At 56.2% G+C, this 25344-nt stretch overlaps 2 protein-coding genes across 7 annotated transcripts; one reads left to right on the top strand and one right to left on the bottom strand.

Annotated features, from left to right (window-relative positions):
* Positions 1-823: 823 nt before the first annotated feature.
* Positions 824-9671, top strand: ZNF629 (zinc finger protein 629). 6 transcript variants are annotated; one of them, XM_068523900.1, is made up of 4 exons: positions 824-1010; positions 2832-2969; positions 3517-3624; positions 3779-9671. In XM_068523900.1, the coding sequence occupies exons 3-4, from the start codon at positions 3552-3554 to the stop codon at positions 6310-6312; spliced, it is 2607 nt and encodes an 868-aa protein (XP_068380001.1). In that variant the 5' UTR covers positions 824-1010; positions 2832-2969; positions 3517-3551; the 3' UTR covers positions 6313-9671. The 6 variants fall into 6 exon arrangements, with proteins under 6 accessions (XP_068380001.1, XP_068380000.1, XP_068379999.1 ...); XM_068523899.1 differs by having other exon boundaries at positions 2828-2969; XM_068523898.1 differs by lacking the exon at positions 2832-2969.
* A 3417-nt stretch (positions 9672-13088) lies between these two features.
* On the bottom strand, positions 13089-25212 carry RNF40 (ring finger protein 40). The gene is made up of 20 exons (XM_068523897.1): positions 25103-25212; positions 24791-24994; positions 24195-24362; positions 23919-24060; positions 23053-23259; positions 22370-22491; positions 22102-22248; positions 21928-22002; positions 21070-21189; positions 20793-20972; positions 20451-20586; positions 19490-19611; positions 18976-19403; positions 18772-18889; positions 18500-18649; positions 18114-18326; positions 17907-18032; positions 16522-16662; positions 16329-16430; positions 13089-14366 (listed from the first exon to the last, which is right to left on the bottom strand). Exons 2-20 carry the CDS (start codon positions 24920-24922, stop codon positions 14190-14192), a joined length of 3006 nt encoding a protein of 1001 aa, XP_068379998.1. The 5' UTR covers positions 24923-24994; positions 25103-25212; the 3' UTR covers positions 13089-14189.
* Positions 25213-25344: the final 132 nt, after the last annotated feature.

The following is a 25344-nucleotide window of genomic DNA, read 5'->3' as shown; positions in this document are numbered from 1 at the left end:
CCAGAAATAATAGGCTTCCATATACCAATGTGTTAAACTGAAATAATGGCATGGTCTTAAGCACGTTCCCTCACTTCTCACACCTTAGTTTCCTCTCCTGTAAAATGGGGATAATCATTGATTGTGGTGAGGAGGAAAAGAGAAAAAGGCTATACAAATTGGGGGCCTAGAAAACCTGGACTTGAGGCCACCAGGGTTTCTCTCTTGCTCTGAGCTGGGTGCCACTGGAGCTACTGGGAAACGTTCTTGCCCTCCTCCCTCCTGCCACCACGGGGCCTCAGTTTCCTCCTCTGAAGGGAGCTAACTGGGGAAGAGGGGCCAGCACACACGGCCCAGTGAGGCTGGGGCTAGGGACACAGGCTGCCACAAATCTCTCCTGGCTGCGCTGGTCCCCTCAGCCCACATGCTTGTTGCTGTGACTTCTTATTTCACCTAAGCCATTTTTGGTCTGTAGGATGTTCCGTCTCCAGGTCTGTCCTGCTAGCCCTGGCTCCCACCCCACAATCCAGGCATCCAGGACCCATGCCTGGGTCTGAGTCCCAACAAAGGCAGGCCCCGGAGACCAGCAGCCAACAAATCTGAGATACGGCTTTCTGGGAGCGGCAGGCGGAGCCCCTGTGAAATGGAGGGTGGCCAGAAATCCGGAGCCCCTCACTGGTATCTGGGTTCCCCCGAGAACTGGCTTCCACTGGAGACGGAGAGAGGGACGTCGTCTCAGCCACCTCCCTGCTTCCCCGTCCTCTTTTTCTCCCAGGCTGTGGGAGGCAAAGGGTTAAATCCCATAGAGCTGATGCTCTGACTCCAGGCTAGAGGGGCCCGGGAAGCTGGGGTCACTTCCTGCTCCGTCCCAGTCACCCTGAACTGGTCCCCGGGTCCTCAGCCTGGGATCACCCCTTGAGAAGGACCCCAGAGTCCTCGGCATCTAGCCCGCCCCCCGAGGCAGGGCATTCAAGGGGTTAAGTCCCCTGGGGCTGGATTCTGCCTTCCGGCCTTTCCCAGACCCCAGAGCCGTGAGTTGGGGGCGCCTGGGTTCCCGGGGGGTTGGCCCGGAGGGCCCGGGACGGCCGCCGGGGAACAATGGGGCGCGAGAGGCAGGGGCCGGGCGCGGGACTGAGCCCCCTCCCCCGCCCCCGGGCCGCCCGGGTTAGGGGTGGGGGCCGGGAAGGGGCCGTGAGGGCCGAGGATTCTGGGAAGAGCGCGAGGGTCTGGCTGTGGGGGAGGGGAGGGCGTGAGCATTCTGGGAAGAGGGAATTCGGCCTGGCGGGCCGGGGGCCGGGGCGCCGCGGGAGAGCCGGGAATCCTGGGTGCCCCGGGCGGGGGAGGGGAGGATGCCAGGCTCGGGGTTGGGAGCCGGAAGGAGGGTCTTGGGGACCGGCTGGAGCAGAAGTCCAGGGTCCGGGCTGGTGTGGGCGTCGGGGGGCCGGGGCCAGGGTGGCTGTATTCCCGCGGCTGCCTCCATGTCAGGGTCACCCTGGGCCGCTCTCCACACCTCTCTCTGAGGCAGCCTCCTCCTCTCCTTCCCTCCCTCCCTCCGCAGTGGGGCTGGCCTGAGGTCGAGGCCGCTGCAGGCCCAAGCACTTCTTGCCTCCCTCGGTCTCCCCACTTTCATACTCCATGTCGGCCTTGTCATTAACCCCTTCCCTTCTACCCTGGACCGCTGAGTTTGAATTTCTCGAGAGACGATCATGGTACATAAATTCTTACCTGTCCTCAGCAAACACAGCAGGCCTCTTCAACATAGTCAGGCAGCCCCCAGCTTGGCAGAAGTCCCTGCTTCCACCTTCCCAAAGACACTTACAGATGGGGGTGGGGGATTCTCATAGCCTAAGGAGCTGCGGAGATGAAGAAATTCATTTACTTCCTAACATCTAAGTCCTGTCTCTCCTACTGCTGTTTGGCAGGCTTCAGCTAGCTCCTGCTTCACTTTGGTCACCACGCTGCTGCCTTCTCACAAGTCCTTGCACCACCGCCCTCATACACACAGTGGTCATCCCACATGGCCACTCAAAGCCCAGGCCCTCCCCAGGGTCTCTCTTAAGGGTCTAAACTTTGTGGGGAGTTCTCCTCCTAGCACTTAGCTCCTGTGGCCCTGTTCCCTCGTCATGGAATCATATCACTGTCTCTGAAGTGACAGCTGCCTATGTTTTACTCTGAACTCCTGCTCCTCTGCTGCCATCCCCTTTAAAGGCATTGGACCAAACAGGTTTTCTAGGAGCAAGGGGCATCTCATTCATTCATCTTTCAGTTCATTCAAAATTTACTGAGCACTTATTACGTGTTAGGGATGGGATACAGCAGTAACAAAAGATGGATTAGAAGAAGGGGTACCAGGATGGGAGTGGTAGTGGAAGGCTTCAGTGGGGCAGTACTCTGTTTCGAGTTCACAGCTACAGATTGTCAGGATCCAACCCCTCCTTTTACAGCCAGGGAAACCTCTTGATCCCAGGGATTTCTCCATCCCGTTCCCATGGCCAGCAGGCTCTGTCTGAGCTTCTTTCCCCAGCTGCCCACGTTTATGAGTTTCACATGACTTTCAAGGTCATGTCCCTCTCTTAGAGGCTGCGACAAGCCAGACACAGAGCCTAGCATATCTGGTCTTAGCTCTGCCACCTCCCAGCCTGTGACCTTGGAGAAATCTCCCTGGGCATTGATTTCCTCATCTGGAAAATGGACAACCTGATTCCTGGGTCTCCTCACAGGACTGTGGGGAGGATCGGGTGAGACAATGAGGACAGCACAGCAGGCACTGTGTCAGCTAGCTGTCAGCTGCCAGGTGGTCTCCACACACTCATCCCGTCTCTCTTTTCCTTTCCAATTCCCTCTCAAGGTAGTTCCTGCAGAAGCCCCCGATGGCTTTAAACTGCCCCCTCTCCCTACCTCTGGCCCGAGCTTCGACCTTCTTTCTGTGCTTGGATAACGGGAAAGTGCCCCAGTCTTTTGGAGGGCCCTGTCCCCTCAGGGAAATCAGGGTGGTTACTTTCTTTTTTTAACTCTTTAAGTGTTCCAGGCAGTCTTGATTGTCTATGGGGCTCATAAGGAAAGTTTATTGGTCCCAATTAGCAGCCCCATTAAGGAGGAAAATTAGAGTCTTTAATGAACTTCCTCTGATTAGCAAAATAACAGGTTTCCCAGCCTCTGGGCATCAGAGGGGTAGGGTGAGAGCCTGCTTCCCCTGTGGGTGTCAGATAATACCTCCCCAGCCCCCAGTCTGGGTTCAAAGGGTTATGACTGATGAGCTTTTAATTACACTCTTAAATTCACCTACTTGCTTAGTTGTGATCTGAAGATCTGGAGCAGGAATCTGGCCTGCGGGGGCGGGGGGGGGGAGGGGGGAGGGGGGAGGGGGGGTGGGCGCGGTGAGAACTGATGCCCAGAAAAATGGGGAGGTAGGAGACTGCAGTTCAGATCAGGAGAAATAGGGGCTGGAGGGTGGGCAGGTGGGGAAGTGGGGCTGGGGGAGTAAAGGAAGGCGGGAGGTCAGCTCCCATGGTGTGCTCTCTCCCCTCCCCTCCCCAGGGTCCCTGGAGCACTGGGCAGTCCTGAGTTCTGGGATGGAGCCCGAGGCAGCGCTGTGGGGCCCTGATCTGCAGGGTCCTGAGCTGAGCCCCGACGATGCTCATCGAGGTGAGGGACACAAGAAGGGACTGCGGTCCTGACAAGACAGTGGCCCCAGTTCAGGGAGGGGTGCAGACTCTGGGGGAAACCCAGGGGAGGGAAGTGACGCTCGGCCCGTGTTCTGAAAGGAAATGGGGGCTGGAGACTCCCTTTCTCTCTGTAGGTGCCGACAGTGGGAACGAAGAGGAGAGCCCTCAGCAGGAAAGTTCTGGGGAGGAGGTCATCTTGGGAGATCCAACTCAGAGTCCAGAATTCAAGGACCCACCAGAGATGCCCCTGGAGACACCCTCCCAGGATCCCTCAGTCCCCCAGGACCCCCCGGCCCCGCTGGGTCACTCCAACCCCTCAGACCACCAGACCCCTCTGGACCCCCCCACCCCCGAGGTAGTCCCGACTCCGTCTGACTGGACCAAGGCCTGTGAGGCCAGTTGGCAGTGGGGGACTCTGACCACCTGGAACAGCCCCCCGGTGGTCCCGGCCAACGAGCCCAGCCTGCGGGAGCTGGTGCAAGGCCGCCCTCCCGGGGCCGAGAAGCCCTACATCTGCAACGAGTGCGGCAAGAGCTTCAGCCAGTGGTCCAAGCTGCTGCGGCACCAGCGCATCCACACAGGCGAGCGGCCCAACACCTGCTCCGAGTGCGGCAAGAGCTTCACGCAGAGCTCACACCTGGTGCAGCACCAGCGCACGCACACGGGCGAGAAGCCCTACAAGTGCCCCGACTGCGGCAAGTGCTTCAGCTGGAGCTCCAACCTGGTGCAGCACCAGCGCACGCACACGGGTGAGAAGCCCTACAAGTGCACCGAGTGCGAGAAAGCCTTCACCCAGAGCACCAACCTCATCAAGCACCAGCGCTCTCACACGGGCGAGAAGCCGTACAAGTGCGGCGAGTGCCGGCGGGCTTTCTACCGCAGCTCGGACCTCATCCAGCACCAGGCCACCCACACGGGCGAGAAGCCCTACAAGTGCCCCGAGTGCGGCAAGCGCTTCGGCCAGAACCACAACCTCCTCAAGCACCAGAAGATCCACGCCGGCGAGAAGCCGTACCGCTGCACCGAGTGCGGCAAGAGCTTCATCCAGAGCTCGGAGCTGACCCAGCACCAGCGCACGCACACCGGAGAGAAGCCCTACGAGTGCCTGGAGTGCGGCAAGAGCTTCGGCCACAGCTCCACCCTCATCAAGCACCAGCGGACTCACCTGCGTGAGGACCCGTTCAAGTGCCCGGTGTGCGGCAAGACCTTCACGCTGAGCGCCACGCTGCTGCGGCACCAGCGCACGCACACGGGCGAGCGGCCCTACAAGTGCCCCGAGTGCGGCAAGAGCTTCAGCGTCAGCTCCAACCTCATCAATCACCAGCGCATCCACCGCGGCGAGCGGCCCTACATCTGTGCCGACTGCGGCAAGAGCTTCATCATGAGCTCCACCCTCATCCGCCACCAGCGCATCCACACCGGCGAGAAGCCCTACAAGTGCTCCGACTGCGGCAAGAGCTTCATCCGCAGCTCCCACCTCATCCAGCACCGGCGCACGCACACGGGCGAGAAGCCCTACAAGTGCCCCGAGTGCGGCAAGAGCTTCAGCCAGAGCTCGAACCTCATTACGCACGTGCGCACCCACATGGACGAGAACCTCTTCGTGTGCTCCGACTGCGGGAAGGCCTTCCTGGAGGCGCACGAGCTGGAGCAGCATCGGGTGATCCATGAAAGGGGCAAGACCCCCGCCCGAAGGGCTCAGGGCGACAGCCTCCTGGGGCGCGGGGACCCTGCCCTGCTGAGCCCACCCCCCGGAGCCAAGCCACACAAGTGTCTCGTCTGCGGAAAGGGGTTCAACGACGAGGGCATTTTCATGCAGCATCAGAGGATCCATATTGGAGAAAACCCCTACAAAAATTCAGATGGCCTCCCTGCACACCCCGCCCCCAAGCCGCCTCAGCTTCGACCCCCCAGGCTCCCTTTTGGAGGAAATTCCTACCCAGGTGCTGCGGAGGGCGGAGCTGGCCCCCCAGGACAGCCCTTTAAAACGCCTGATGGGCAGGAGAGCTTCAGCCAAAGGCTGGGCCTGCTGTCCTCCAAGTCCTACATCTGTTCCCACTGTGGAGAAAGCTTTCTGGATCGCGCTGTGCTCCTCCAGCATCAGCTCACCCACGGCAACGAAAAGCCCTTTCTCTTTCCTGATTATAGGATTGGCCTAGGGGAAGGGGCAGGGCCCAGTCCCTTCCTAAGCGGAAAGCCCTTTAAATGCCCCGAATGCAAAAAAAGCTTTGGCCTCAGCTCCGAGCTGCTGCTGCACCAGAAAGTCCACGCCGGCGGGAAACCCCAGAAGAGTCCGGAGCTGGGGAAGAGCTCTTCGGTCCTCCTGGAGCACCTCAGGAGCCCGCTGGGGGCCAGACCCTACAGCTGCTCAGATTGTGGGGCCTCCTTCCTCGATCGCCTAGCCCTCATCCGGCACCAGGAGACCCATAGCCAAGAAAAGTCCCCCAAACCTGAGGACCCCCTCCCAGAGCCAGGCACCCTGTCCACAAGCCAGGAAAGTGAGGAGGAAGCCCCCGTCCCCGCAGAGAGCAGCAGCCATGGGGAAGGCGGAAGCCCCAAAACCCTTTTGGAAGAAAAGCCCTATTTGTGCCCCGAGTGTGGAGACGGCTTCACAGAAGTCGCAGCCCTCCTCCTCCATAGGAGCTGCCACCCAGGGGTCACCCTGTGAAATGGGTCTGGAGACCAGGGGCCTCTCTCTCCTGAGAGGAACACTGGATCTCCCCAAAAATTATGTGGGGAAAGGAGGAAAACTCTATCAGATTGTAGAGAGGCAGAGGATAAAGAATGGTGGGTAAAAATAGTGCTTTTACATCAGTGATGAGAAACCCTTTAAAATTGTTGGTGGGAACCACTTATAAGGCAGTAGAGAAAAACTGTTGGGTTAGAAACCCTATAAATACGTAGGAAAAAAAAGCCCTTTAAGTCTGTAGCAGAAAAACCCTATAAACCATAGTGGATAAAAGCCCTATTAATTGTAGGAAGAGGTCCCAATATGTCTCTAGACAACCCTATAAAACTGTATTGAAATCCTTGTGAAACTATAGGGTCAAGGAAGTGCAGGGAATATGACAGTGGCGTTGACTTGGGAGGAGTGACCCTTAGAAGGTGTAGAAGAACCTCCCATGAACTTGATCCACAGCATTCTCTCCCCTTGGAGTATGGGAGGGAACCTCTCTCCCAGAGCCGTGGACAATTACACTGAGGAAACTGCTCGTCTGGGGAGGAGCGCGGGAATGGGGTGGAACCAGAAAAGGAAGAAAACAGAGGAGAAAAATAAGTGATGAGGAGCCCTCAGATCCACAGAGGAGAAATGACCCAGGAACTAGGAAGAGAAGGTGTAGCTCAGGACACTGGGGGCTGCTTGGGGTACGAGGGCAGTCTTAGATGATTGTGTGTGTGAAAGGAAGAGGCCCATGGAATTCCTAATCAGAAAGAACCCAAAAATGGGGAAGAAAAAAATATCCAGCCTTTTTAAAGGCTGAAGTTTGGGGTGCATAAAAGCTTTAAGTATAAGGAGACCAGAAGAATTAGGGAGGAAGAGTAGGGGGTTTGTTAGAGTGCTTTGAGGAAAGCAGACCAAGGTGGAGAAACTGTTCCGATGGAACCCAACAAACTCCAGGCTGCCCAGTCTTCCCTGTCTCCAGGAGCTTGTTAAACTGCAAGTACAAGCAGATCCCAGCTCAGGCCATCAGGGTTCCCCCCACCCCCAAAGCAGGCAGGACTCCCCTCTCCCCAGCCCAGCTGGGGACGTCTTCTCTCAGAGGCCTCCAGGGATGGAGGGTCCCTCCTGCCACGTTCTCAGGTCTCACTGTCAGGAGGCTTCTCCTGAAATCTAACTGCCACCAGTCCTGCTGCAGTGGCAGCCCGTTTCCTCAAATTCTGTCCTCAGTCGGAGAGGGAGAACCGCTGCTAGTCGACCTCCAAAGAATAAAGCTCTTCAGAGACTCAAGGCCTGTGTGTGGTTAAATCCTCCCCAGGCTTCTCCAAGTCAAGAGAGCTATGTGTGGGCTCTCTGTGGCAACGAGGGACAGCAAGTTGACAGAATAGAGAGCTTTCATTAGCCAGCAACCTGATTTTAAACCTCACTCTTTCATCTGAGCTGTTAGCAAGGCTGCTGGCAGGACAAGCCAGCCTGCACACTGTGATGGGTGTCCAAACACCCCACAGACTGGACCGTGGGTCTCTGAAGAGTATATGGAGACCCGACCACCTGGCCACCTCACCCTGGTACCTGGAGCCCTCTGAGGTTGTTAACAACCCAGCCCGACTGTGGGCTTGCAAAGGGACAGATTCCACCCACTTGGCTCCTCTCCTCCTTAGCCAGAAACCTTCAGAGGGAAATGGAAGGATGAGAAACACACCCCCTGGCCAGGCTTGTCCCCAGTCCTCACACACCACACACAGTGATATACTTTCATTAACCCAGCCAAACCCGCTCACATGACTGCGAGTGTGTGGCAGGGGAAACAGACGGTTTTCTTCTAAAATGGTTGAAGAGAGAAAACTCTTGAAACATCCGTAACGAGAACCCCATCCCCTGACCCTGGATACCCTTAAAGAAGGAGAGGACTCCGTCCAGTGCTGGGTTCAAAGGAAGTGCCCACTGACCCCAAGCTGGCCCCAGTAACGCACTGTGGTCCTGAAGTAAGAGGACTGAGATGCCAGGTGAGGAGTCACGTCCCTGGAGAGGGTGACCCAGCTTCCTACAAACCTGTGGAAGAGGCCTCTGATTCCACTACCTAAAAGTTCAAAAGGTGAAAGTCCTTCACCCTTCGTCTATCCTGTTCCCAAAGGGATGACCCTCAAATTCAAAGATCGAAATCTAGAACGCTGTAGGAGGAAAAAGGGAGGCCTGCTGGGGAGAAGGAAAAGGCAGGCCTTGGATGACTACGGGGAGACCCTTGTTAACACCTGCATAAAGCCCCACCCCACCCATGTGCCAGGTCAGAGAGCACCACCGAGAGGGGAGAAGAAGCCTGCCTGCCTCTACTGACAGCATGGACCAAGACGGTGTCCCTCTGAGACTGAGGAAGAGGAGACGATTCTCCAAGCAGGTTTTTTTTCCCTGTAAGATGGCAGCAAGAAAGAAACTTCAGTTGTAGAGACAAACCCCTTGTAAAGCTAGAAGCAGATCCTCTCAGAAACAGGTCTGAGGAATCTGTCTCCAGAAGGGTCCTGGAGAGCCCTTGGGGCTCCAGGGTCAGTCCAGGGGAAGATGGTCAGTGTGGTCAAAGGCCGACTGAAGGCCAATTGAGGACTAGGGTGTAGCATACGTAGTAGGATGCTCGCATGTTGTAGGGTGAGGGCCAGGGGTCTTGGCTCCGGTACTGAATGGATGATGTGGACACTATTAGTTGGGGTCTGGGGTTTCATAGCAAGAAAGGGGGCAGAGTCAGAGACCTTTGGGGTGTGACCTGTTCTCTGTTGCCCACCTCCCCAAACTCTTTTAGCTGGGTACTTGTCTCCCAGAGCAAGCTACATCTTGGGAGGAACTAAGCAGGGAACAGGCTGGGGGAGGTGGCAGTGTCCAGAGTCCCTCTGACCAGCTCAGGCCGAGGCCCAGGGGTCGTGGCACTTTCCCACCAGAACTGGGTCTGGAAGGCAGAGTGTAGCCAAACCCTCTCGTTCAACTCCACGCAAGCCTGACTCTTAAGAAGTGCCCTCGTGGAGGAGCGCGACACAGGGTCACAGCGTCATTGGTGAAAGCAGAGGGGAGAGTAGAAACTGATCTGAGCTTAGGCTGAAACTTGAAACTGCTATGGATATGGAGGTCACAAGGGAGCATGGGCATGAATCCTGAATGGTGGGGCAACTCGAAACCATCACAACCAAGAGGTGGGTTCCATGGCACCCGCCCCTCAGGTGAGCAGCCCCGACTCCTTTGCCCCCGTGAGGGAAGCCCCACTCACCTGACTTGTCCCCCTGGAGTGAAGAGAGGCCCCACTTTTGAGTGTTGTGTGTCAATAACAGTGTTGTGTCACTGGTGGTCATGTTGATTAGTTGAAGAGAATAAAGGGAATAAGATTTCCCAGGTGTTTTCTGTCTTCTCTTTCAAGCCTAGAGCCGGCTGAGAGAGTTCGTCCTCTCCCAGGGCAGCTTCCATGTGTAACCTCAAAAGCTCAGCCCAACCCCAGGCCGCCCTTGCAACCCTCTTCCCAGAGGCCTAAAACCCCCATCCAGAGCTTGCTGGTGGGAGCCTGAGGGTTTATGGAGTTTTAAAATCTGCCCCCTTGGGAGACAGGGGGAGAAATGTGTTGAGAAGGTGGCAGAGCCAAGCAGCACGACATGCCGACTTCTGGATGGCAGCCTGGTGACTCTGGGACTGGCTGACTCGGGTCCAGCTGTGCTGCCCCAGGGAGGCCTCTCGGGCCCCAACACCCGCACCCTCCCCAGATGGCCACAAGGCAAAGTGCCTAAGATTCTAGTTCCAGAAGCCGGCAGCCACCTCCCGTGGTTCGCCTGGGTCCTGGACCTGGCCCAGCCCTTCCTCTGGACCAGAGCCTCCTAGACCCCGGGGAGAGGTGGGTGGAGACCTGGCTCGTCATCTCACTCTCAGGATGTAGCCCATGAGCCCCCAATGTGTGGAGAGGCTGAGGCTAACAGGAGGCAGCCATTTGCCTAAGATCTACTGCAAGGTGGTGAGGGAAACCAGAATGGCCAGGAGCAAGCTCTGCACCCAACCAAGCCTCTCCTCCCCCACCGCTGGGCCTGCCTGGGCCTGGCCTGGGCTCCACACTATCTGGGCCAGGCAGGGGTTGCTCCGCTGAATCTGCCTTGCAGGCTTGCCTCAGCGCTATCTCCTGAGCCTAGACCTGGCTATGGCCCCTGAGTGGCTGCTTGAGGTCAATACTTGCTCTGACCCGTTGCCTGCCTCTGCCCCAGTCTGCCGGGGGGCCCTGCCCCAGCCAGGAAGCTGTCTCCCCACCTTCCCTGTGCTTCTCTGACCCAGACTCCCAAGGCAGACTCAATTGTCTCTCCTTCCCCTTTTCCATCTGGAAAGCAAGGGGAGGGGGTGGTGGGGAAGGGGGAAAGAGAGGAGGGAATTGCATTTCATGTAGAAGCGAGTAACGAAGGCTATTCTATATTCCCTGGGGACACTGAGGTGCCTCAGCACAGGAGGATCCTCAGCAAAGTGAGGGGACTACAGGGGAAGAACAGACACTGGAGCACACTGCTTCATACTTAGCAGAAGGGGCTGTGGATCCAGACGTGGTACCTGCCACAGCAGAAGGTCAGGAAACTGGCAGAGGAAGTGACCTGAAGGTTGAGGGCTGCAGGAACAGGAAATAGTAAGTGTAGAAGCCAGGGGTGTGGTGGGGGATAGAGGGTGCGTAACAGTTAGGTGTAGGCTTAGAGCATAGTGGAGTGGGAATTGAGAAAAGGGAGAGAGCAGAGCCTGGAGTGTAGAGCATCCTGTTTGAGTAACTTGGGAATAAGGGCACCATTGGCGGGCGGTGTGGGGGGCTGGGTGTTAAGGAGAGTGACATGATCTTATCCCCCTCCCCCAACCCTGGCCACGAATGATGGTGATTTACCAGGTCTGGAGCTTAGGAAAGACAACTGGGTTGGAGGAGTTGGGCCTTAGCAGCCTAGCTGTAGCCATGGTCCTGGATAAACACACCCAGGGAGAGCAGTAGAGTAGAAAGGAGAGGGTCTAGCTTATAGGTAGAGGAGGAGGACCATGAGAAGATAAAAAGTATGAGGAAAAGCAGGAGAGTGTAGCACCACAGGGCCCAAGGGAAGTTTTAAAGAGAGTGGTTAATGTCAAATGCTCCCCTGGACCCTGTGGCCAATCACGGACAGTAGCCTTAATTCTGGCTAAAACACGTAACTTTGCCACTGAGGCCAAACATCTGCTTACCCCCAGAGGCCAGCCAAGGTCAAGATTCAGGAGGAGCTTTGGCTTGCCCATCTCAAGGGCCCAGGGTATCACACAGCCACTGAGGTTACTGGGGGTTGTAAGGGATCAAACATCCTGAGTGGAAGGGCCTGACCAGCCCCTAAGGCAGATCCTCCCAGCACCGGGCAGGCTCATTGCAAACCAACGTTTACGGTGAGTTTACTCTGTTCTTCCTGCAGCATCAGTGCTTGCTCCTCCCACAAATTCTGGGATTTTTATTCCACTCCCTTGGTCTGGAGCTTGAGAAAGTGGTTTGGTGCCGACTTTATTAAGCATGGGGACTCAGAGATTTTAGCCCTTCTGGATATGGAGACTAGCCCAGGAGAGATATTTGGGGAGGTGTTGCAGTCACTTGCATTTATTAAGGAGCCCACGTGGAGATGACTCCCGGGAAAGAGGGTAGTGCTCACAGAAGATTGGCTGACTCCGACCCGCTCCAGGGCGCAGCGCTCCTCTCAGAGCCAGGCGGCATCTCTATGATGCAACATGCTGCGTTTTTTCCCACCCTGGCCACCACTGCCAGGGGCCACGGACACTTCCTCGACGGCCCGATGCCATCTCCCGCCACGGCTCGCGCCTCGGGGAGCGCATCCTCTGCCGCCAGCCCTGCGCCGGAAGTCACCGTAGCCCGCGTCTCCGTCTCCCGGTCCGACCTGGTCCAACCGCTGCGGCCCCGCCGAAACCTTGGGCGCCAGGTGCAGCCCGAAGGCGGACAAGGCCGCGAGCCCCAGCGAAGGTGCGACCTCTGATAAAGCCGCAGCGTCGCGCAAGGACGTTGACTGCTGACACGTCGGCTGCCGCTCCCGTCGCCATGGCTCCAGTTCCAGCTCCAGCTCCGGCACCAAGCCCGGTCAACACCGGCCCAAGCGCAAGCCCCAGTGCAGCCTCGGTGAAGGCTCCGGCCGCGGACCCGACAGCACACTGAACCCACAGGCGCCGCTGGACACACGGTTCCCGAGAACAAGGCCAGTGGCCAGTGCAGGTCACAATGAAATAAGTCACCCGCTGAGGCGTCCTGGCTGTCCGTCCGACGGGGAAGGGCGGGTGAAGCCACTGGGGAGAGACGGCCCACAGACTGGGTCCAGGCCCGCCTCTGGCCAGCACAACCGGGAACCCGGCTCTCCCCTCCGAGAATCTTGCCTACAGGTGCCAATACGGAACTACATTTCCCAGGATGCACTTCGGGGCTCCCAGCATCCCTGCCGCCAATGACTGCGCGGGCTGTAGCGAGCCCGCACGGACCGGACCGGACCGGACCGGGCCGGCAGAGCTGCAGAGATCCAGGGTGTGTCAGCCTTTCCCCATGGGAACAGGAGGGGCCGGCTGGCGACAGAGTGCTCACCAAGACGCTTTCTCCCTGCAGACGCGCCCCTCCCACGGGCCCAGTCTGGGATGACGGACGACAGTATAACCAGGTGTTGGGAGTGGGCGGGAGTGGGGTCTCATCTGTGCAGGACCCCCAGGTTCACATGCCAGCCAGGGCAGCGCCGGGAACAAGTGTAACAGCCAAAATCCAGAACCACATTTAGGTCAGGAAGCCTGGCTACTCGGACTATAGGCTGAGGGTTGGACGTTTATTCAAAACAATTAACAGCCTATACAAGACATCTCTAGAACAGGGGCTGTGGGTCCCAGTGGAGCCTTGCACCTCTCAGCAGCTCCACCTTCCAGGCCCCTGCATACTGCCTTCACAGCCCATAGTGTTTGCTTGGGCAGGCAGCACAGGAAGCATTGTGGGTATAGGCTCAGTCACAGGGTGTTAGATGAAGCTCTTCTACCTGGAATGATTGGAAGTTGGCCCAGCAGGCTACGTCTGTCCCTTTCCCCCTGGAAGTTCGGCCTCCACTAAAGTTAAGGCCACCAGGATGAAAGCAGGGTCAGGGCTGGGGACCCAGCGGAGCCCTGGGAAGCATCAGGTGGGTTTAAGTGGGGCCTGGGAGTGAAGTAGAGATTGGGAGGGGTCTGATTAGAATAGAAACTGATGATCTTAGTTCAGCACTCCCAAGATGAGTGCAAGGTGACTGCAGCAACCTTAGAGAGCTTCCCAGAAGAAGACAGTGCCCCAACCAAGGAGGTGCTCTTAGTATAAGACCAGACCAAAGAGCCCAAGGAACTCCACAGGAGGGAAGGTCTGCCCAGGTATGGGGAGCAGAGGGTAAAGAAACTCCCTGGGCCCCAGAGCCCAGTCTCAGAGCAAGGAGCTGAGATCTGACCCACCCCTGCTCCTTACTTGTGGGTGTGTAAGCAGGTAGTGAACTTCCACTTGCGTGGGAAGTCACAGCCTGGGGAATTTCCCCTTTAGGGCTGGGATGGGCCCGTGGAGTCAGTTGGAGAAGGTTTAGGGCCAGGTTCCAGGAAGTTCCGTTGAGTGCTCTGGGCCCCTCAGGCCTCTCACAGCAGACCTTTCGTGCAGGGCAAGTGCCCCCTAGGCTGTAGTTCTGACCTTGGGGAAAAGGTGAAACTGAGCTTGGTTAATCCCACTCCCACTAGCATGCACTGGGGCCCCCAAAACCAACTACATGGGGAGGGGCTGGGCCCACAGGGTCCGGAATGGAGGGTGGGGGCCACTGGGTGTGGGGTGGGGAGGGACTGGAGGCACAGCCCCCAGGGTCCATGGGTGTTCCAAAGTCCCCTGAGTTATGGGTTCAGCTGATGTAGACACGGTGGAAGTCATGGGCACCAAAGGCTGCGTTGCACTTGGGGCACTTCCTCTGGCGGGCCTCATAGCGGCCCCGTACACACTCGAAGCAGAAAACGTGGAAGCACTTGGTGAGGACTGCATCCTTCTTGCGGGTGTTACAGCAGGGGCAGGTCAACCGCGCCTGGGCAGGGCAAAGGCATCAGATCAGGAACAATCCTGACAGGGCCCGGATCCCAAGCTGATAGCAAGAGGTGGTCCAGACTAAGGCCACCACAGAGCAGACTGCACCTAACTCTCACCATAGCCCTAGGAGGTAGGGATAAGCACTCTCCAGATGAGGAAACTGAGGCTCAAAAGCCCAGGTTTCAAAACTAGAAAGTAGCACAGTCTAGACTCTAACCTGGGTGGTGATGGCCAGTGGTCACATGTCCCCTCTAAAGGTCAATGACCCACAGGCTCCAACCTGAGCTCCTCTGCCCTGGGGCTTCATCTCTTGCCCCTCTGGCCTTCTCTGGCAAAACCCCAATCTTGGCTTAAGCCGACTGTCGACCTTCTCTCCACCTGCACCTGGTAAGTCACAGCTGGGCATGGCAGTGCCACTAGAAATCTGCTGTTCTCAACCCTCAACTGGGCCCATCCCTAGTGCTGCCCAGAGATCCTGCTGTGGGTCCCGGGATTCATTTCTCTCTAAGGAGGTTTTACAAATCTACTCTCCTATCTTGAAACTTCCCACCTGCCACCAGGTCTCACTTCCAACTCCAGACAGGAAATTCCCTCAACTCAGCATTCCCAACATTCATCCTCTGCCCTGCCTGAAATCCTAGCCCAGCCGCCACCTCAGCAACTCCCCACAAGCATCACCTCTTCCCTAGCTCTCAGAACCCTACCCATCAGCATGTGACAGGCTGCAAAGTCTGCTGCTTCTCCAAAAACCCTTCCCTGCTCCCTCATGGCTGCCTCGAGCTGCCTCTGCCCCTTCAAGGCCAAACTGCTCCAACAGGTTGTCTATTTACTGACTCACTCTCCACCCTTTCCTCACTCCAGTAGGTGAGGGTCCAGGTGATCCGACCTCCACCTCCACCTCTGCCCAAGAACTCCCGCCAAGACTGCCAAATCCAAGAGGCATCTCTCAACACTTGCTTCATTTGCCTTCTTGGCAGTTCTGAGCTCACCCCTGCCTCCTTGAAACTCTTCCCCAATCAATTCCCTCTAGATCGCTCTCCTTCCTCCTAAGCTACAGGCTTCTCTTCCTCTGTCCATCATTTAAGTTTCCAGGCTCCTCAGGGGGAGTGACCCCTGTTCCGTGCCATGCCACAGACCCTCCCTGGGTGACCACAGTTATATGTGTCTTCTACCTTTGCCTCTGCTGACAATCCCCCACAAACTCCTGTCCTCCAGACCAGCCCTTTTGCTTTGAGTGCCTTCCCAGACAGCCTCCCAGGAAGTCCCACAGGCACCTCATCCTCAACATCCTTGAGATGTCGCTCTCTCCACACTGACTACAGGATACGCCAAGCAGCTCAACCTGGTTTACAAACCCTTCAGGATCTAACACTGCCCAACCCCCACCAGGCTTGTCACTCACCACAAAACCCATGTTCTGTCCTCCAACTACGACTGTCCAGCTCTGTCCTCCAGCACGCCTCTCTCAACCAAGGGCCTCCACCTCTGCCTTTCCCTCTGCTGGAACCCTTTCATCCCCATTCATCACGGCCAACCCTGACTCACTCTTCGGTTTTCCTTTGGATGATATTCCTTCCAGGAAGCCTGCTGACCGTCAGGGCTGTTAAAGGGGCTCCCCTGACTTCCCACAGCCCCTCTGGCCTCTGCCATCACACCGCTCATCACTCAGATGGGAGAATTCCTGGGCTGCCTCCTCCAACAGACTGTCACTTTCAAGAGATCTGAGACCAGGTCTAGTGCCTAGCCCTCTCACACCTAGCCAGGCACTCTGCCTGGCACATAGTATGTGTACCATACTTGATAGTTATCTGATTCTCCACAACGGGTTCTGCCCAGGTTTTGCCATCCTACCTTATTTCTGGGTTCCCCAGACTACCCACCAGAGCTCTCACCAACCCCCCATCTAAGATTCCTAGGTCATCTAAGATTCCTGGAGCACAACCCAGCCCCAAGGCCCCACCTTGTACTCCTTGATCTCCTCCTGGAGGATTTCATCGGCATCTGCGTAAACCTCCACCTTCCTCTGCTTCTCCAGCTTGCGCCGCAGCCGTGAGATGTCCTCCTGGGGCAGGAGAGGGGCTAGGCTGAGTGCAAGGGTCCTCAATCTGAACCTCCTGCCCCCACCCCGCCCCCACCCCCTGCCCGCCACACACCTGAGCCCTCTTGAGGTTGAAGCTCTCTTTCTCACGGGCAGCCCGGCTCTCTGCCAGGCAAGGCTGGATCTCTCGCAGCCGTGTCTGCACGTGCTCCAGCTGCACCTTCAGGTCCTCGGCCAGCTGAGCTGCTTCCACAGCCTGAGGTGGGTGGAACGGGGAGGAGGGGCACCGTTTGCCTGAGCCTGGGGAGTCAGGCATGTGGAGCCATGGCCCGCAGATGCTTGTGTCAACCATCCAGTGATTCCTGCTCTCGGGATAAGTCCAGTATCTTAACTGGAACTGGTTCTGGCTCCCGACCTCTGAACCCTCACCTCCTACTAGTCTAACTCATTCCCAACACTCTCAGTTCCTCACCTGCATAACGCTCTCTCCTGTCTTTGAGGCTTCACCGGGCTCCTCTCTCTGCTCCCCTTAACTCCCTCAACACACGTATTTTTTTCCTGCAACCCCGAGGCCTCAGCTCAAATGTCACCTCCTGAGACAGGCTGTTCTATTTTTCTTTCATCCACCTCTATTTCCTTCATAAGACATACTGTGAGTTCCCTGGTGGCCTAGTAGTTAGGATTCCAGGCTTTCACTGCCATGGCCCGCAAGCTGTGCCGCGTGGCCCTCCCCCGCCAAAAAAGACATGCTATGATCTGTAATAATGTTACTTTATCTGTGGGATTATTGGCTTGCTATCTGCCCCTCAAAACTGGAAGTTCCCACTTCCAGCAGGGCGTTCTTGTTCCCGTGATCTCCCCAGCACTCAGCGCAGGTCCTGGTATGTAGCAAGGGTATGACTAATCCTGCTTAAATGAATAAGCCAAATGGAGAAGAAAAAAAGTCCAGGAGGGGAAAAAAGATGAAAGTCAATGTTAATCTTAAGCCTTTACCATAAGCTAGAGGAGTGACGTCACCAAGAGGGTGCCACAGGTCATTCCTAACTCTGTTACCCTCAGAAGAAGAACAACTACCACAAGCTAAACATTTCTTAGGTTTAATACAACTACATGACAGAGACCACCATGCCCATTTCACAGCTAACCAATGCAGTGGTCAGGACGTGGGGCTGTGGAGCCAAGGAGACCCGGGCCCAAATTCCAGTTCCACTCTTGAGCAAGTCAACTACCTCCCTGAGCCTCAGTCTTCTCACTTATGAAAGGTAACAATGAAAACTGCTGTAGGATTATTTTCAGACTGAAATGTGACCAAGCATGGAAAGTCCTCCAGCACACAGTCTGGAACACAGTAAGTGTCTGAGACATGAGCTGGGCTGTGAGATGAAGCAGAGCCAGACTTTGGCCCAGGTCATCTGCTTCAAGTTCTCTAGGCAGAGTCACAAAGTGAGGCTGTGAGCCAGCATCCCAGGTTACTGTCCCCTCCCATAGGTCTGGCCTCACCTTCCTCTTGTTGAGCTCCAGGGCCTGGCTGCGCAGTGTCAGCTCCTTCTCCACACCCCCGAGGCTGCCCTGCAAGGCCCGCTCTTTTTCCTCCAGCTTCTGCACGGTCAGCAGCTGGGCATCCACCTGAGGACAGGGGTGGGGACTCAGTGCTAGGGAGCCCCCTGCCTCACCAGCTCCACCCTAACAAGCCCAGGGCAGCCATACCTGGGACTTGAGGCCAAGAACCTGCTCGCCCAGCTCATCCTTCTCCTCCCGCAGTAGCTTATGAATCTGGTTGGCCTTGATCCGCTCTGACATGAGCTTAAAGTTGGCATCGTCCTTTTCCCGCAACTGCTGTAGCAGCCGCCCATTCTGCTCCTGCATGTCCTCAAAAGCCTGGCCTGTCACATCCATCTCTGAGAGCAGAGCCTCCTCCTCCTGCAGCAAGTGGGCAGGGACAAGACGGAATGTAGTAGATGGACGACAGTGGGGAAACCACAGGAAAACGTGGCTGAGCAAAGAACCACAGAATGGACCCAGGCCATGTGCTAGAACAGGAGGTTAAGGGAATTTCAACTTTCAGAAGCAAGGGGACCAGAACGGGGTTGCACCTGCTTGGTGGCACCCAACTTGCGTTGCAGGTGTTCTATCTGCTCCTCTGCCTGACGAATGCGCCGCAGGGCATCCTCATCCGCGATCTTCTTGCTCTCCCTCCGATCCCTCTCCTCTAATTCCCGGATACGGCTCCGTAGCTCATCGACCTATAACCACCAGAAGGAGGGAGCTCTCTTGTCACTGCTTCCTGCTGACCTAGGGCTCTGCTCTGGTTACAACCCCCCTGGGCAGCCTCTCTGCACACCCCATAGGCCCTACCTGCCCTCACCTCAGCCTTTGCCTTGCGTTCCGCTGCCATGAGCTGCACCTTATCCCGCTGCTCCTTGGGTGCAGACTTATACATGTCCAGCAGCAGTTTCATCTCCTTCTGACTTTCCTGGGCCTTCCTGGGGGAGGCACGGGAGGAAGGCTTGGTGAGTAGGGTTGGAGGCCACTCGGCAGGGGTGGGAAGGAGAAAGGAACAGGGCCTCACTTGAGCTCTGCTCGTAGACCTTTGAGGAGCTCTGACTCCTTCCTCTTGGCCTCCTCCACCTTGACTTTCTCCCGATCAGTCCTTGAGAGAGCTGAGGCTACAGATGGGGGTCCCAGCCCAGGCCCTTCCCGCTCCCGAAGCTCCCGCTTGGGTTTGGCCTCAGGTTCTCGGCCCCGGGAGGAGGGGCCCTGGGCCCCGGGGGTCAGGGCCTGGGCCTCTTCCTCAGAAGGGACCAGGTCTTCCTTCTTCACCAAGGAGGTAGTAACGGCAGCGCCAGGCATTGAAGCCATCTCCTTTCTGGCGTCAGGGGCACCAACAGGGCCTGGCCCACCCTCTTCTTTCCCTGCAGCTGGGGCACTCAGGCCAGAATCCTCTGGGTGGCCCAGGGTGGGGATGGAGTGGGTAGAGCCACTGGCCTGGGCCCGGAGCTGCAAAGCAGAGACAGAACAGGGCTGAGGTGAGACGTGCTCACTGGGGTCTAGCCGCAGCTCTCCCCAGGCAGCCCCCTCCTCACCTTGGCAATCTCAGCCTGCACTTCCCGCAGCTTCCGCTTGTATCGCTGAGCGTCCCCCTTTAGCTGGTGGTTGTGGTTTTGGAGGCTGCTGATCAGGTGGCGCATCTCCCGGTTGATGGGCCCTGGAAGAGGACAGGAAACCAAGGCTGGACTGGTCCCTGGGTTAGGGGCCCAGCCCCTCAGCGGGGGAAGAGGCAGTACCAGAGCCATCACTCTCATTACAAAGAAGATAACAACTGAAGCCTTATGTAGAGTGTGTGATCTCATCAAATAAACGAAGAGAATTCACCTGAACATAACTTGACACTGCCTATGTGTGTTATTTCTGCTAATACAGATTTTTAACATATTTCCAAATTTCCTCTCGAAGGAACACATAACTAACTGTAAATTCACAAAAGTAAGTTAGTCCACTTCTTTTAACTTTTTAAACAAATATCATCTTCTTAGTTACATTTCCCTGGCATTTCTCATAATACTTCCTGTCTTCCCTCCCTGCTTTATTTTTCTTGGTATATTTGTCACAACCTAATACACACGTTAATTTTTTCCTCCTTTGTTGTCTGTCTTCCCTCACTATAACACTGCTCCACAACAAGGATTAGTCGTGTTTTGTTCACTGGTATCATCCCAAAGCCTAGAACTGAGCCTGGATCATAGAAAATGTTCAATAAATCTGTGAAAAATGAATTAGTATCTCAGAGAGGCACCATAAGGCCAGAGAAGCATGGATGAGGGTGAGAGCTCCCGTTCTGGCTGAGTCTGCTCCACGAGCCACCTCATCTGGCTGTAAGCCTCACTGCGCCTTTGAGCCAGGTGGTGTGGTCCCCATTTTCCACAGAGAGACGAGGCTCTGAGAGAAGAAAGGACTTAACCTCCTACATCTGGATAAGCATCTGGCCACACCAGGGGCCAGCAATCCCAGATAAGGCCCCACCTCAACCCTGTCCTCACCACATACCCGCCTGCTCGTTGGCCGCCAGGTTCTGTTCAAACTCGATGCGCAGCATCTCGTACTCCTTGCGTACCTGGGCCAGCGTATCCTCCAGCTGGATAACCTCTGTGCGCAGCTTCTTCTGCAGCCCCAGCTCATCACTCTGTGGGTTGAGGCATTAAGGACCCACACAACCCCTTAGCTACCGGCAAGCCCCCCCTACCTCAGGCCTCAGCAGCTCAGGAAGAATTTACTCCCAAGGGACCTCTGGCAGGCACATAGGGCCTCTGACACCCTTGACCCAGGAACAACCTGACCCTAAGGGTCTGGTCTTTACCCCTGTCCCCGGCCCCTGTTCCAAGGGCATACCTCCATGTGCTCAATGTGCCTCAGGTGGGAATTCTTGGTGGCCAGCAGCAGCCCACGGGCCTCGTCCAGCTGGGTCTTCACTTGCAGAGACTCATTGTAGAGCAGTGAGAACTGCGCCTGCAGCATTCGGTATTCCCCTGTCTCCCGTACCACCTCCTCAGGAAGGCTCCGCAGGGCTACCTAGGGGTAGGGATGTCCAATGGCAATCAGCAAAAGGTTTCAGAGCCAGCTCCTACCGTGTAGGCTCAGTACCTTCCCAGCCCCAAACACAGCTCACCTTGAGGCGCTCATTGGTCCGCACAGCCCCCTGAAGTTCGGCCTGCAGCTTCTCCAGCTCTGCCATGCGGCTATTGGCCAATTCCTGGTTTTCCTCCAACTCCGCATTCAGCATCTCAAACTGTGGAGTGGGAAGGGCCAGGCCAGGATGCATGCTTCCCTCATAGCCCCACCATATGCCCTACCCAAGCTCCCCTCTGCAGAGCAGTGATGTATTCTGAAGGCCCAGGGACAAGCCGGACCCAGGCACTTTCCTAAGGGCTCCCCGGCAAGTAGGAGAAAACTCAGTACTGTCTGATCAGTGCTGGGAAGCAAGGCTTGTAACTGACAGGGGCTCAGGGAAGCCTTCCTGGAAGACCTGAAGAGCAAGCTGAGCAAGGGGAGACAGGGCCCAGTGACCCTGCAGCACCAAAAAAGTGTGCAACGACCAAGAATTGAGAGAGCAAAAGCAGGACAAGGAATGAGACAGCGGCAGCAAGGCCCTTTCTCAGCTACACAACTGAGAATGCCAGTTGACTCCAACATACCCCAACATCTCTTTTCTAAGTGGTACTTTTAACCAGCTAATGTACGACCTTACCTAATTGTCAGTTACCCAAACTAGAACTTAAGCTCCCTGAAAGGTTTAATTCCTGTTTCGTTCTCCAAAATGCCTGCTTCCTATACAGTACCTGGCACTTAGTGTTCAGCAATTATTTACTGAATACACATATGAAAGAATGAAATAAAGAGCACTGTGAGCAACGGGGAAAGACCTCCGAGACCACAGTTGGACGTCTGTCCTTAATTCTGAGGGGACGTTCACGGGTAGGGTAGAGAAAAGGTTGTGGGAGGGACTAGGAAGAATGCTGCTGCTCACCTTCTGCATGCTGAGTGTGATCTGGCCCCCATGAAAGCCTGAGGAGCTCCCAGATACATAGTAGCCAGAGTTGAGCTGTGGAGAGAAGACAGAGGAACAGACGGGTGTGGAGGAGAGAAGCGAGGGCCCCAAGTACCCTGCTCTGGCTCCATCTGACCCAGTGTCTGACCCTACCTGCTCCAAGGCCTCCGCTAGGTGCTTATTGAGCTTTTGCTCACGCTTCCGCAACTTCTCAATGTCCCACTGCAGGTCTTCTACTGTCGTCTCCATCTCCAGCACTTTGGTCTCTGCAGATGTCACTTTATCCTGGAGCTCAGAGTACTGGGGACAAGGAAGGGGATAGGTGCTTAGATAAGAGACCCGGCTCCCTGAGATCCTCGGGTGCCCATCTAATCCAAACCCTGCCCTGGTTCTAATCCCACCCTAAAAGCCCAACTCCCACCTCCAACGAGATGCGGTGGTGCTTCTCCTGTAGCTGGGTGGCCAAGTCCTGTAGTCGTCGGTTCTCACGGCCCAGCTCCCGGGTGCGTGCCCGAGCCGCCTCACTGGGGGGCTCACTGTCCCCTGGGAAGGCAGGGCTCGGGTAAGAGCCAAGTCCAGGGCAATGGGTCAAAGTACTAACTCATTCTGGAGTCTGCTATGTGCCCAGTGTGATCCACCAGCTGTCTTGCCATTTTCTCATGACAAAGCCAGGAGTCTTTGTCCCCACTGCACAAAGGAGGAAACCAGCTCAGAGAGGAGAGCCATCTGCTCAGAACGCCCAGGCTGGACTGACAGAACTAAGGCTGGGAGAAGTCAGTCTGCCTGCAAAGCCTGGGCACTTGCTGCTATGCCTCATGGATCAGCAACTGCCGCCAAGATTTGTGCACAATGCTCCCAAGAGGTCTCCAGCCACAAGGGGGAGGCTCCCCCAGCACCAACAACTCCTCCCACCCATCTCTCTAGAGCTCAGCTCCAGGAATCAAAGCGAGAGCCACCATCAAGCCTAACCCTTCCCCTGAAAACATGGCTGATTTATTCCTTGCGGAACTGTGGCTGCCTCTGGGCCAGAAGCACTGAGGAGGGGATACCATAAAGATGCAAATGGAGTTGGACACCTCTGGGGTGGGGGCACAAAGAACTAACCTCGGCTGTATACTCGCTGACAGAGTTCCTCCACCTGGCGCTGTAGGCGGTCGGAGGCCTCCACGACACGGGACACAGCTGCCTTGGAGAATTCCATGCGGCCCTGCAGCTGCAGCTCCACCTCCTCACTACTGCTCGCACCCAGGGCCACCACAAAAGCCAAGGCTGGCTCACTGAGAGGTGGCCGCAGCTGCATTGGCAGGGGCTCTGGGAGGGACGGACAGACCCTCATGAGGATAATGGTAACAGTTACCACCACTCTGTACCAAGTTTCAGATCGCCTCCTTCAACTCTCTATGGCTCACTGAGTCAACATAACCAACACCTGTAATACTATGTTATCCCCGTCTTAAAAGTGAAATAACTACAGTTCAGTGAGGTAATTTCCTCAAAGCCAGAGAGCTACCAAATCACTTCCTCAGGGAAGGTCTTCTCTGCCTTCCCAAGCTAAACTATGTGCACACACACTAATTCCCATTCAGAGACCCCTATACTTTTTTCTTTTGGTTTATAATCACTTTCTCCCTAATGGTTGGGGCGGTAAGTATTTCTTTTTTATTTTGTTTGTCTCCTCCAAAGCTACAACAACGTCAACTACACAGTCAACGTTTAATACTTTTTTGAACTGAGTATCAAAACATGAATTGCACTCTTAACCATGTCACTCAGATTCCAAAACGTGTGTTCTTACCCACTGCCCTTTGCTGCCCAGATATGAAATCAATTTGTGTGTGTGTGTGTGTGTGTGTGTGTGTGTGTGTGTGTGTAGGCAGAGAACTCAGTAGCCTAATGTCAAAGTCCCCTCCTCTCCAGGACCTTCCCCAGAACTTAATTAAGCTTCCCAGATCCCAGGGCTCTGGCCCTACCCCTCAGCTCCGATGTCCCTGGCTCTGTGAGAGGGGTCTCATCACGTGTTGGCCCCTCCTGGGTCCCAGGCGCCTCTGTCCCTGAAGACAGGTCCCCCTGGTTCTCATGGTGTCGGAGAAGGGCTTCCACAGTTTCATCCAGCTGAAGGGAGAAAGCACCAAAAATGTTATGAATCCCTCAGGTGCTTCCCAGCATGATACTCCTTTCCTAGCAGAGGAGTCTGAGGATTGGCAGCTGGATCAAGGCCAGGTCTTGGAAAGTAGAAGGGCATCCACCTGGGCCCAGTAGCGATTGACAATGAGGAGTGTGGCATCATCTGTGGCCTGCCGCTTCTCCAACTTCTCAATTCGTTCTCGGAGTTCATCTTCACAAGCCTGTCTCTGTTCCAACCGCTCTGCCAGTTTCTTATTCTTGAACTGCAAAACCTTCAAGTCCATCTCCTCCTACCAAGGAAACAAAGGGGCCGAGGAGATGGTCAAGCAGGGACCAAGAACCCAATCACAGCAAGAGACAAAGAAAAGCAAAATGGAATGGGTGGGAGAGGGGAGTATCCCCAGAGTAACTGCTAACAGGATTTAAAGAGGCTCAGACACCCACAGAGAAAGCGTCTCGGTTGTGAGGAGGGTCACGTTCTGCTTCTGCCTCTTCCTAACTCTGAAGTCTTTGACAAGTCACACGCCCTCTGGGAACCTGTTTTCCTATCTGTAAAGGGAAGGCAGACGTCGTGTCCTCGGTTTCTTTCAACAGAGTGTTCTGAAAAGTGGATCTTGCTAAACCTGGGGAACTGGGAGTAAGGTTCTGGACGACGTGGACGGAGAACAGAGATGGGAGTTCTGGCAAGCTGTGAGGCCTGAAACGGGAGCCCACGAACCGTGGAAGAGATGCCCCCAAGACGAATGGGCTCTATAAGCGTGGTTGTGGTCTTCTCCTCGCGACTCAGCTTCTTCTCTGGGGGCCCCGAGCCCCCATCGCCGGCGGCGCGTTTGTTGCCGGGCCCGGACATGGCCGCGGCGGCGAGGAGCGGCACAGGCTCTCCCGAGGCACGTCAGGCAGGCGAAGGCGACGCTTCCGTCACCTGCAGAAGACAGAGAGCAGAGATGTGGAAGCGGCCGAAGCTCCGCGGCCCCGAGCCTCCCCCGCACCCACCCTCTGGACCCCGCCCCGCCGGCCCCGGGCCCCTCACCGGTAGCAGAATCAGCCCAGCACCGCCATCTTGGACTCCCCTGGACGTCACTAGCCTCCCCGGCACAGAGCGCAGGCGCCACAGGCAGTACCGGATGTGGCGAAATCTTCTCCACTTCCTGTTTCTATTGGTCGCGCTTTGTCCCGCCTTTCGGGTCCCGTTTGGTGTCTTTCTGAACACCGCCTCTTTCTCTCAGTGATTGGCCAGTAGACAGTTCCTATGGTAACCGACAACACACTTCT

Source organism: Eschrichtius robustus, chromosome 16 (assembly GCF_028021215.1).
Source record: "Eschrichtius robustus isolate mEscRob2 chromosome 16, mEscRob2.pri, whole genome shotgun sequence".
NCBI classification, from domain to species: Eukaryota; Metazoa; Chordata; class Mammalia; order Artiodactyla; family Eschrichtiidae; genus Eschrichtius; species Eschrichtius robustus.
This window is presented reverse-complemented; position numbering and strand designations above follow the sequence as displayed.